Below are 12,758 nucleotides of genomic sequence, written 5' to 3'. Positions count from 1 at the left end.
GGTCTGCTATTTCTCGATAGAAAAACAGACCGTTGCTAGGGATACAGCTTTAATCACACAATCCGGAGGGCAGCCTGTAATCATATCAATCTGCCAAAGGAGTCCGGTAAATTTGACGTCTGTCTGTTTAGAGAGAAAAAGAAGAGACAAAACAGCGGAGAGAAAGCAATAATGGTTAGACAACGCTAAAACGACAGCAGAGAGAGCTACAAAACTGAAGACGGCTCATGAAGTGAACATTAAACTGAACACAGTCAACCAGGTGCTGCGCTGATCCCTGCGGTCCGGTTCATCGTGTCTTTCTTCACTATCAGAGGAAATGTTTCCATTTAATATGAGTAATATTAAGGTTGCAGAGTTAACCGTTGCTATGGACGCAGCTCTCACTGTGAGTGTAACGGACTACTTTTAAATGTAAAATGGAAAGATAATGTCCAAATCAATATTTTGTATCAAATAATTGATTTTGTAAGTAAAAAGCCGGTTCTGGGTGAGACAAGCTCCTGCTCACCCTGTCGGGTTTCCATTCCGCTATAACAACCTGCTCATTTATCCCTGACTTAGCACTGCGTATGGACGTTTGTCAGGGAATGAGAGCTGTTATAGAAGGCTTCCTTGTATTTGTACATTTTGTACTTTTTTTATTTTGATCAAACAATCAGTTATTTAAATCATTGTTCTTCGAATTTGATGTATTTTCTTTAGGTTTTAAGTTCATGTACGGCTTCTTGTCTTTAGACATTTAACATTTGAGAAGTCTGGTTCATTTAGTTAAATCAAAACAAACACAATCATTCAAAAATCTCTCAAGGCATAATCGGCAAGTTGTACAAGGGCCAGTCCTCTTCCACTAACTCTTTTTTTTTCTGGGGTTTTCATTTTTTCAATACTCCTGATCCAATCTCGGATCCCATTTGCTATAGTCTGAGGCGATATAGCCTCTGGGGACACCGGTGAACGTGCCGGGCAGTAAGCGATAAACGACTTCCCGTCAAGACTTCCTTTTCCACGTGCTGCATTGTTACAGAAAGAAAAACCGTTTGCTTGTGATTTACTTGTTATAAACAGGTCTTACTTTTGCCGAAATTTCAACATCATGATGCAGATTCGTAAGGAGTAAAAATTCAAGCTTTGTCAGGTCTGTCCTCAAGAGGAGAAGAAAACTTTTAAAATGCTTGTTTGTTGAACGGAAGTCGGATTGATCTGATGCATTCGAGGAAGTCGGGAAATTTGAACGCTGAGCGGCTTTCGTGACAGTAAATTGTAGATCTAGAACGGCTTGTTAGCTGTTAGCATGCAGATGTGTGTTTATAGAAATTGATAAGAAGCTAAATCGTCGTCAGATCATGCTGATGGAGCCGGTTTTTCCTGCATTCGCCGCAGCCTGCTGATACGTGATTGGTCAATATTACTGAACTATAAGCGTAGTTTAAACAGAAACCAGAACACTCGCCTTCCCGGAAATCAGCGTCCCTGCCTACAGATTCTACTTATGTAGACTATTCTACTATGTAGAATCTGTAAATCTGATCAGAAGTCTAAATGAAGAGTCACAGCATTCCTGCTGGGGGGAGTGTGCCGCAGTTTTAGCAGATGATGTTCATATTTTTTGGTCTCGTCCGTATGTCGAGCCTTTCTGGGAAAAAAGTCAAGGGCCATTTAATCTCCGGAGACTCCGGATGTGACCTTTGATTTCTCTTTCACCTTTTTATACCTTTGAAAAATTCCTGGAGGACTCAGTTAAAGAGACACAAACCGTCTGAAGATTTTCATTGCTGCAGAGGAACTTAATCAACTCAATGACAGTGTTTTTACTCATGTTATTTCCAGTTTCTGAGTGCTATCGATGTGTTAAAGGCCAGTTGTCCTGATTCGTGATCAGCTCGGTCACGCTGGCTGCTTAATAGTCTTCCCAAACACAGAGCGGACAGGGAGAAAAGAAAGAGGGATGGGGGGGAAAGGGTGCATTCAGGGTCAGGGAGAGATGGATGACGGGAAGTGTGAAAGATTACATATTCTAAAAAGAGAAGTAGGGAGAGGAAAAGGGAGAAAGATGTGGATGTGGACAGGGCGTAACAGAGAAACAAAAAGGAAAAAGGAGGGCAGGGAAAGTGAGAGAGATGGGACGGGAGGGGAGCGAGGGTAACGGTGAAAGATGGAGGAAATAACCAAGGTTGAAAGACGGGGAGGAATGAGAGAGACGTCAAAAAGAAGAGGTGCAGACGGGCCGGGAGTAAGATGGATGGGACGGAGAGAGCGATAAAGAAGCTGTGGTGAGAAAAGAAGGATGAGGGGAGAGATGAGAGAAGGATGAGAGACGGAGGACGGAGAAGTGAGAGGCTGACAGGATGATATGAGTATTCTTGGGGGGGAGAACGAATACAGCACGAAACTCTGGAAGGCACTGAATTCTGCAGCCTAAAAGAGCACATTACCATAAACACAGACACAGCAACCATTCAAGAGTGCCTTTAAAAACTGCCTCATTTTGATTAATTAAGTAGATAGAACAGAATCTGTATGCAAAGTCATACATGGGACATGTGTTTCCAATCCTACTTACCTGTGTGGAGAATCCCTCTCCTTAAGCTCGTCCAGCAGGTTGAGACCTTTAAGTGAAACGTCAAGATAACTGTTGGATAAAAATAGAAACACATAGATCTACATCTAGATATCCATGGTACCCAGAGGATGGAAAACCTGTTGAGGTTACCCTGAATCCTGTATCATGTTCAGCATGTCAAAGTTTAAACTAAACATCTCAGTATCAATTCCATGTTCCACAGACTTTGACTCCTACTGACATTGAAGACCCTTTTACATTCCATCTAGCACGACTTTCAGAGTCACATACATCATTTCAATCGAATATCTCAACAGAAAATGGATAAACTGCAAAGAAATTTGGTGCATATTTATGTTTCTCTCAAGATTAATTTCAAACACTTGATGAGTGTTGGGTAACGTTACTTTTGCTTTACCAAAAATTAAAATGCCGGTTATATTGTCAGGACGGTGTGTAGCCTACTGTAGGTCTACCTTTGAATGTATTGACTCTACCGTCATTGCATAGCCTCGTTTACAGCCCATAATCTGTAACTCTGCAGCCTCATAACAGGAATGACAGACGCAATATAACAGATCTTTATTATGCTAACAATCTGACAGTGAACTGGGCAGAGGCATACAGTATTAGGCACAGCTGTTTCAAAGACAACAATACAACACAGGCTCTTAGTCCCACCAGTGTTGCAGAGCTGTGTTTAGCTGCAGATGCTTCTTCAAATTTAAAGTAGAGCTCTTCACAGCTGACAAGCACTTATCCTGCAGGCACAACCGGCATGTTGTTCTTGGTGTTTATTTTGATTTTATAGTTTGACTCATGTCCCACCTGTTAACATGGGGGAGGCAGGCTTTATGACCTATACGGCAGCCAGTCAGCAGGGGGCGCTCTAAATGTTTTGGCTTCACTTTTAGGGGGCTATCATGTCGTCCATCTTTTTATACAGTCTATGGTCTTAACATTGCACCTGTTTAACATCTGCATTTTAGCATAGTCATTGTGAGCATATTAGCATTTAGCCCAACCTACCGCAATTAAAAATCCAGGTGTCATTTTTGTGGCACCTTATTGGTGAGGGGGCAAATCTAGGTCAGCATTATGTTTTTTTTCTCCCCCTTACAACAGTGAGGTAAGAAAACTGAGGCACCGCAGGTCACTCCAGGTGAAGCCTGTTCCTGGAATGATTGAAAAGTTTTTGTGTCTCTCATTTAAATTCAGGGCTAGGAAATTCTATTAAGTGGATGGAATGGGCAGGTATGTGTTTGCGTGACGTGTATGAAGATTAGGAGTTAGATTGAAGCAGTATAATTGCTTGCTCATAGCACCAGGATAAAATACATGTGTAAGCCTGCCAATATACAATTCATTAGTATAATTTTTAGTGTTTGATTTGCCTTTTTTTTTTACATGTCTGGATGTGATGAGTGAATGGGCATTAGTGTCTGTGTACTAATGATGAGAGAGATCAGAGCCCTCCTGCTGGTCAGCTGCTCGGCCCACAGACGTTTGATCAAGTGGCTGAAAGAGAGGAGATGAGTCAGTCCTGTTCTCTCTCTCTCTCCCACACTCTGCATGTAGAGTCATTACTACCATATACATTTCTTTTCTACCTTTTCATACCTTCTTCTTCTCCACCTCTGCATCCCTTTCTCCTGTCTTTTGTCGGTTTTTTTTATTAGACGGGGAAAACGCTGCGAAACAGATCCTTCCCTTCAAGCCCTGAATTTCATTATGAACTTCTGACTCATGCAGACAATAACTTCCCGCAGCAGATCGACAGGCAGACTTGTTAGATAGTCGCATTGAACTTATTCCGGTCTAATGGGGGACGCTTTTTTGACTCCTTTGTGTGTGAAGAAACCCGGCTAACAATAGCATCAAGCTATGACGATGCAGAACTCCTGAAACTTGCGCCTGTGTGCCGTAGTTAAGTTGAGTCCCTTTATGTTTTATGACACAGATGATACAGACAGTAGTATTTACTGTCTGTATCAGACAGTAGTATTTACTGTCTGTATCAACCTTTGACACAAGTAGACGTTTATCTTTTAACTAATCCATATGTATCCTTGTTTCCTTGCAGGATGGAGTCCACAGAGAAATGTGAAGTAGTGATACAGCATTTCAACGGCAAATACCTGAAAACCCCGCCAGGCATTCCAGGTGAGTCTCCCCTCCTTTACATTACTCTCGCATCCCGCCGTTCCCTTCCTTTTTGGGGAATATAATCACCTTTGAAATGAGAAACTTCCTCTCTAATCCAATTATGGTAATTTCTCATCTCAGATCTGCCGGACAGCTTGATAGATTGTGTACCACGTTGTTTCTGACACCTGAAGCTCCCTGTCGTGGCTGAATAGCTGACGGATCTATAGGTCTCTTCCTCTCTCTTTCCCCTGTCACCATCTCTCTCCCTCCTTGGTGGTGCTGCTGCTGCAGGCTGGAACTTCTCGGGAGAGGAGAAAACCCTCTTAATATTCACACTCATGCCTCTGTGCTGTTCTTTGCAATCTACTTAAGAGCTTGCACTCTCCCCTCTCTTTCCCTCTCTTGTTGCCTTGTCCTCTCTCCTCCCTCGCTCTCTTTTCCTCCGTCGCCCTCCACGGAGGAACAAGGAGAGAACCGGCAGGGGAAAGAGGTTGAAAGAAAGACTGTCACATAATGGAGACAGATGTGGAGACAAGATTGTACCACATAGGGTGTTAGCGCAGAAATTTGTCTTCTTACTCTGTGTCCAAAAGTCCCCAAAAGTTTAGAACAAAAGGAGACAAAGCGTTGGAAGTTCTGGAAGCAGCCCAAGTCTCAGAGGGAGCAAAGGTGGCTGCAAAAAAGGAAAGCAAGGTGGAAGGCGAGTAAAGATATAAAAGAAAAAGTCAGAGGGAAAGGCCAGGAGGAAGTAAAAACATGCTGCCTAAGCACTTCTGGGGCCAGGTGCTGCGGCGCTCGGAGCCTCCCTGTGCGTCCCAGTAGGACGTGAGGGCCAGACAGGGTGACACAGAGGAGCTCTCCTTCACCCCTGTGGCAATTTCATTAACAATACTCACACCTCCAACCAGCGGCACAGATACAAACCCATAAATCGCTCTCCACTATCCAGTCATATCTCAGAAAGGCTGGATTTAGAATCTCCATATATGCTCAGCCGCTGCATAGCCAGCAGCCATTAAAGGCAAGGTGAGTGGTTATATTGAAGTTGAGCCGTAATAGGAAACCTTTAAAGCTGTAATATCAGGCTGACCTTCCCCTTTAAGGGTCTATCTCCAGGCTGCTCGGGCTGTATTATTGTTAATGGATTGTTCAGGCTCGTGCCAAGCATGGAGATTTACAGCGCTGATCGAGGAAATCCTTCTGTGGAATTAAGAATGGTTTAGTTTACAAGCTCTGCTCTGGTCTGCTGCCACTTTGGTCGCTCCTAAAGGGTCCATGAAATCTCTAATTCTGTTGGTGTTTACTTGTCTGTGCACACGACTGGCTGTTGCAAAAGCTATTATTGGTCTTGAGTTGCTGCCATTTGTAATCTGACGCAACACATGCGCTAGTAAAATCCTCTTTACAACAAGAGTCCAACACCGATGATGCTGATGACATTGTACTCTGGAGAGTTATTGCAGAGCTTTGGAAGCCCGGTGGAAGTGGATGCAGCCTATTTGTTTCGAAAGTGAAACCAATCAGAAGTGCCTTAACCTGCATTCTTTCTGATGGCCAGCAGGGGGCGACTCCACTAGCTGCAAAAAGAAGTCCAACTGTAACAGATGGAGAAATTAGCCTACTTCTCAGTATGTTTATCACGTCAGTAAACTTTTTCTTAATGATTTTATTGTCTCAATCGTTAGTTTCAAGGCTTCAGTACACCATGGTGTTAATTTGGTAAATAATGATCCCATTTAGAGCAAACAGGCGATAAATCAGGGTACGCTTTAGGGCTCAGCTACATGTGATTGAAAAGGCCCTACCATGGCAGCCTGTCCACCAGGATAGAGACTAGGGGTGGGAATCGTAGGGTAACTCACGATACGATACGCGATGTGATAATATCACGATACAGCGATTAAGTGAAGAATTTATTCACTGCAATTTCACAGAATTTGACACAAACTGAAACAATAGAACAAATCAGGACTTTGGATTTGAAAGTGGCTGCCGCATCTCTTAACTCTTCACCGCTGTCGGACATTATCCCACTGTCTTCTTCTTTTTTTATTGTGATGTCAGCTTCTTCTGCAAATTAATTTCTGTTCACGTTCGCCTCATTCATGACACAAGCGGCACCGTGAGGAGTCATGAAGTAATGACGCCATGAGTCAAAATCCCAGGGAAATCTGTTTAGAGCGCCTTATAATTGTACATTTAAAATATCGATATTTAGCGCCAGCCTACCGATATGTATTGCACGAGTCAGCTGTATTGCTGTATTGATATTTGTCCCACCCCTAATAGAGACGTAACAATGCACATCCACCCAATCATCCAAATATGGTCATTTCTGCTGCCAAGAAAACAAGATGGTGGCGGCCAAACTCGAGGCTTCAAAGGGGGTGTTCCTAAACCAATGGGTGACGTCACAGCTCCTAGATCCACTTTACAGTGTTGTGAACAAAGCAATAGTTTATGTAGGTTGTCTGAAACACTTTATTTGGAGGCAAACCAACCAAGAGCTCACAGAAAATTTAATTAAATGTGGATACAATAACTGTGTGCTTACAAGTTTGCGGAGGATTGACGTTTTTTCAGCCATTATTCCTTCTTTGCAGATGTTAGAAACTAACTTGATGACCACAAATATTTAATAAAAGCGATATTGTTTTATTCTTCATGTATTGGTGCTCTTTCTCAGAAGGTTATTTTATAAATACTGATGGATAAAAAGCTCACTCTGTCATTCCTTTGATACTTTTCCAGTAGTTTTAAAATTTATGACAGGGCGGAGGTTACAGGAAGTGCTTTTTTTCCCCCACTTTCTGACACCGTCCATGTTTACTTCCTGTCTGCTAAATGGAGATCTCTGGACATTCCTCTGTTATCAAACTCAGATGTTCCTCTGCGGAGGACCCCAGGGCCGTGTCTGCTTCTCATACAGGCAGCCAATAGCCTTTGCGTTCCTGTAGACGTGTGTACGTGCGTGTAAAAGTGTGCACGTTGTGTTTGTCTCACTACGTGTGTATTTGTCTGTGTTCGGATTTCATGCGTGCATATTCAAATGTATGCGTTTTAAAGTGGGAACACACACACACACAAATACATATACACTGTATGTGTGTGCTGACAGAGTGTGTGTCAGTGTGTGTGTCATGCTGGTGGTATTTCCCCAGAGCCCCTTGTTATGCAGGGCAGCTTCTTCATCCATCCTGCTTTGACAGCTCAGCGGCACCCCCCGGGGGGCCCCTCGCCACACACGGCACAGCAGGAGCGTGTGTGTGTGTGTGTGTGCACGTGCATGGGTATGCTTGTGTGACAGCCATGACTACTACACTGTGTGAGCCTTGACACACACGCACGAGCAGCACAAGCGCAAATACAGTCATGCACCACTAACTTTGACCTGAATGGAATGTCAACATCAATATAATGCTAATGAAAGGCCTTTTCCCACCATTTAGCGAAGAAACTTAGCCCACACACACACACACACACACACACACACACACAAAGTAGCTGTGGTTGCACACACACGCGTCTCAATGTACTGAGCTTTCTCACCAATCCTCTCAATCTGACAGGCCTCTGCATTTCCAGCTTAGCCATTCAATCACACTGTGTCAGGAGATGTGGATGTGTGTTTCTCTGTGTGCGTGTGTTTGATGGGGGTCGGACTTGTTATAGTCGCCCTCCTCTCCTCTAGGTGCGTCCAGTCGCAGTACGAAGCGGATATTGAGTTGTAACCCTGCCGTCCCACGCCAGGAAGTAAATATGCGCGTGTCAGCAGCCGGGTCGTCTGTTAAATCCAAAGGACCATGTGATAATAAACGGAGAGGAGGTCGCCATATTGGCAGGAAGTGAAGTCGCAGTCAACAACACGGGGAGACGGATTGGGGAGATGCTAACAGATGGCGGTTAATGGTGCCGTAGACGGCTTCAATACACTTCCTGTTTGAATTTAATGTAATAACAGCTAGCGTCCTTGTGATTACATGAGATGTTGAGTTGATATACAGTGCGGTGGGGATGCTAGCAGATGGCAGCTAATGATACTTAAACAGCTTCCCTATTCTTACAGTTAAGTTGTTAATGGAAGCATGTCTGGTTTTGTAGTGGTAGCATGTGTTCATTATAAATACGATTTAAAGCACTCATTGTTTGTGTGGCTGTTACTCAGAGGTTTTTGGACAGGATGGATATTAAAAGCAATAAAACACAACAGTGGGAAAAAAAACATGGTGATAGCCGGGAACTTGAATTGAAGTTCTACAAGAACAAGAGCAACATCCCTCGCATACAGATGCATCTGATAAGCTATCCAGGTCAGGTTTGTTTGTCGAGGCCTGGTTGATATGAGAGGTGCGTCGCTATTTCGTCCAACAAGCCAGTCACCGAGGTGTGCTCCAGCCGCTCTGCTCTGCCCACGTCTGATTGTGATTCAGAGAGAGGGACATGATCGATAGCCCTGATGGAGCACTACAGCTGTTTAGCTATTCTGTGCAATGCGGCAGCCGCTCTCCCGGTCGCTGTTGCAGGTTGTGAGGGTGCATGAATGTGGATGGAGTACATGTATGCCAAAGGCGAACCCGTGTGCGTGTGATTATTTTTCTCCTGTATAAGCAACAGTGCAGATTCACACACTCGCTGTGCAGACACAATAAACTCCTGTCTGAGGAATGATCAACTTTCTAGTTGGAGAATAAAGAGTTATCCTTGTTTTTCAGTGGAGGGGGATTTACTCAATGCACAAAATAAATGGAATTTATGAAATGTTTCTCCAGCAATAAACCATACTGAAGTGAGCCCAACAGGGACACGTTATGATTTACACTGCAACCCTGAGCTCTGGGAAAGTCAAAGGAAGCGCAGATAAAAAGTGATTTAATCCGCCGGCTCCACTGAGCCTCGCTGATTAAAGCCCTCCGTCCCACAATGCATTAAACAGCTTAGAGATGACACCCTATGGTAAATGTAATTTGAACCGGAGATACATTAGCTATTGTTTGGTTTTGGCAGGTGAGTAATCTCGTGTACGTCCCGTATTGTGTGTCTTCCATGTCAGGAAGGAAATGGATAACATTTGATACGCTGTTTGTTCTCTGCTGCTCTGGGGGATCGCTGCTTTTTGTGCGATTTAGCTTAATTTCATTGTCAACAATCAGACAACAGCTAAAAAACAAGAAAGTGTTCACAGGTAGTGTTTGTGTGCTGCCAAAATACAGCACCAGACTTTGATGAATCCACCTTCTTTATGAATGTCTGACTGTGCAAACAGAGATCCAGTCCAGACTGAATGTGCAGCAACACTACAGCTTCTTCCCCTTCACTTCCGTTGTTGTTGCTCGCTCCGTCGCTCCGTGCCAGTATGGCAGCAGAGCAGAGAGTCGGCTCCAATATTGTCCAATAGATGCTGGATAAATAATGGAAACCACATCAGGAAGCAGCCGCAGTGGCCCTGGGAGATGGAACCAAACGGAAACATGCAATATGTACAAGCTTTCCTGCGCCTTTTTTTTTTAAACACTCTGGCATTTCTCTCTCTTACCTTTTCTGTTTTCACTATTTCTTTTCAAACCACGGTGCCTGCCCTCCCTCATATTCTGTCTTTCAGTTCTCAAGTGAAAAAGCAGCATATTATAGTGTGTATGTTGTTTTAACGTCGAGTTCAGCACCAAAGTACAATGTTAACCTACATGTTTTACCTACAACTCACATTTATCACTAGTTTCCCATAAGCACCAGCTGTCTGCTGGACCACAAAACACTACCTGGCAAAGACTTTCTTAGTGTTTCAGGTCATGTCACCCCTTGTTATTATCAATATCACTCAACCAGAAGAGAAATTTAAGTCTAACTTCAGCTAGTGAGCTAAACTATATCACTCAACCAGAAGAGAGAAGCTCACTTTAGCTAGTGAGCTAAACTATATCACTCAACCAGAAGTGAGAAGCTAACTTTAGCTAGTGAGCTAAACTATATCACTCAACCAGAAGTGAGAAGCTAACTTTAGCGAGTGAGCTGCAGTTAGCTACAGCTCAGCTCACAGCCCCCGGAGCCTTCGAGCGTCAGAGTGACTCAGCTTTTTTAAGTGAAACTGCTTTATTCAGTGTTTTTGATATTTTAATCACCAGGTCCTTTTGTTTTAGAGAGGAGGAGACCTTTGTATATAACACAGCTTCCGTTTAAAACCTTGTAAACAATGAACATTGAAGGAATCTTTACCTAAATAGAAACCTAGCATGTACAAACAAGCTAGCAGCAGCTAGCTTACCTATCCTGACTCCTCAGTCTGCTGAAGAGTGTTGGAGAGACACAGATTCTAAGATTATTTTTTTTGGCATTTTTGCCTTTATTGATAGGACAGCTGAAGACAGACAGGAAATATTGGGATTATAGAGTAGGGGATGACATGTAGCAAAGGGCTGATGGCGGGAGTTGAACCTGCGGTTGTCGGTCAAGATCTGTAGCCTATGAAGATAAAGCTAAACTAGCGCCCCAACAGACTCATTTTTTTTTACAGTCGCTGTTGTGTACCAGGACTGTTTGTTTACACTCAAATACCTTGGGAAAGATACAAACTGAGGAGCAGTTTAAGAACTTGTTTTGTAAAGTTTACAGCCTTCCTTGCTGTTGCTCCTTCCTTCCTCCCTCTGTGTACAGTGAAGCAGCTAAAAAACAGCAGAGATTAAACTGACAAAATGCGTCTCGACTCGGGGTCTTCTCTACGATGTTTCAAATTTTCTACTTTTGGTGGACAGCCCGAGTGTATACATATAAATATACATATAAACTCTATCAAAGTCCCTGATTTCTGATTTACTAAGGATCCAGATGACACCAGGTTTTGTAGAAGCGGCGCAGCTGTCAGACTCCTGAGTTCACAGGGGCCACTGTTTTGCGAGCCTCCCTTTAAACAAAACACAGCACAGCCCCAAAAACAGCCCTGAACCCCAAGTGCTGGCCCTGCCGACACATCCCGTCATTATTTGCAGAACACGAGGCCTGTGCCACTGAGGGTTGGGGGGCGGGGGGAGCTGCCGCAAGAAAAAAAAAAAAACCTCCCTCCCTGTTGGCTTCCTCACCACGGCAACGGTGCCAAGATAGCAGAGACAGCCCACGGTATTAAAACGTCCCTCGCTGAATTAAGGCAAGTCCCAAATCACTTGGTAAGTCACAAAAAGCCCTTCTGAAACTGTCAGTCATACTCGAGTAATCCATGTTAATTTCTGCAATCCCTCCCACATTCCCCTGGCTAATAACCGGCCTGTCAGCGGGCCCATTTCTCTCCCCTATGGCGAGTAGACTTAACGTGCAGCCAAGTAGGTTGGTGGCTTGGCTGTCAGAGTGTCTCAGACATGGCTGCTTCTTAAAGCATGCCAGTGCCCCCTTTTTTCCCCCCATTAAGTGTCATGTGTGGGTGCTGATGTGTGAATTGTTTATAAGTAATGTTTTCTTCCTCTTTTTTGACTGAGACAAAAGGTCAAATCCATTATGCATTGATAATTCATTCACTGCAGCTGTCGCACACGGTAAAGCCGCCACTTTTTTCTGTCTCTGTTTGTCATAGAATCAGACAGCTTTTCAATAAACACCGCTGCGGATAATAATTAGCCACCAAACCTCACTTTCAAGCGCACTTCTCGGGATATTGCATCGTAATGAAATCTGTCCTGTTTGCATGAACCCTCCAACCCCGCCGCCCCTGGCTTCGCCCGCCTCCCATTAGAGGCAGGACACACAGGAAGTTATTATTGGCATCCCCAGTAAATCAGACGGCTTCCTGAAAAAGGATCAATTTCCCCCGATGCACTTTCTCATTATAACCTTATCTCGCCCACAGACAATAATCTGGATTTGTCACGCTTTGTTTGTTTTGCCGCTGAACTGTATCAATCACGAGCGAAGCCAGAGAGGAGGAGGAGGAGGAGGAGGAGGAGGAGGAGGAGGAGGAGGAGGAGAGGAGCGGCTCTGAGTGGATCTGTCACTGAAATATAAAGTATTCACCTGCTGCTGTCCCCTTCCACAAAATAATATACACTCTTTGATTGGCTTTAAAGTT

General features: G+C 44.0%; 1 protein-coding gene across 4 annotated transcripts in view; it reads left to right on the top strand.

Moving 5' to 3' along the window:
- rbms3 (RNA binding motif, single stranded interacting protein) overlaps nucleotides 1-12,758 on the top strand; it is a 320,758-nt gene that overhangs the window by 237,596 nt on the left and 70,404 nt on the right. For all 4 annotated transcript variants that reach the window (XM_069681044.1, XM_069681042.1, XM_069681046.1 and 1 more), the window contains one exon: nucleotides 4,647-4,726. In XM_069681044.1, coding sequence (XP_069537145.1) covers nucleotides 4,647-4,726 — 80 coding nt within the window. The remainder of the gene's footprint in view (nucleotides 1-4,646; nucleotides 4,727-12,758) is intronic.

Source organism: Semicossyphus pulcher, unplaced genomic scaffold (genome assembly GCF_022749685.1).
Source record: "Semicossyphus pulcher isolate SPU_LCO1_2020_fin unplaced genomic scaffold, fSemPul1.0.p SCAF_5, whole genome shotgun sequence".
NCBI lineage: Eukaryota > Metazoa > Chordata > Actinopteri > Labriformes > Labridae > Semicossyphus > Semicossyphus pulcher.
The sequence above is the reverse complement of the archived record's forward strand: the minus strand, read 5'-3'. Positions and strand labels throughout refer to the sequence as shown.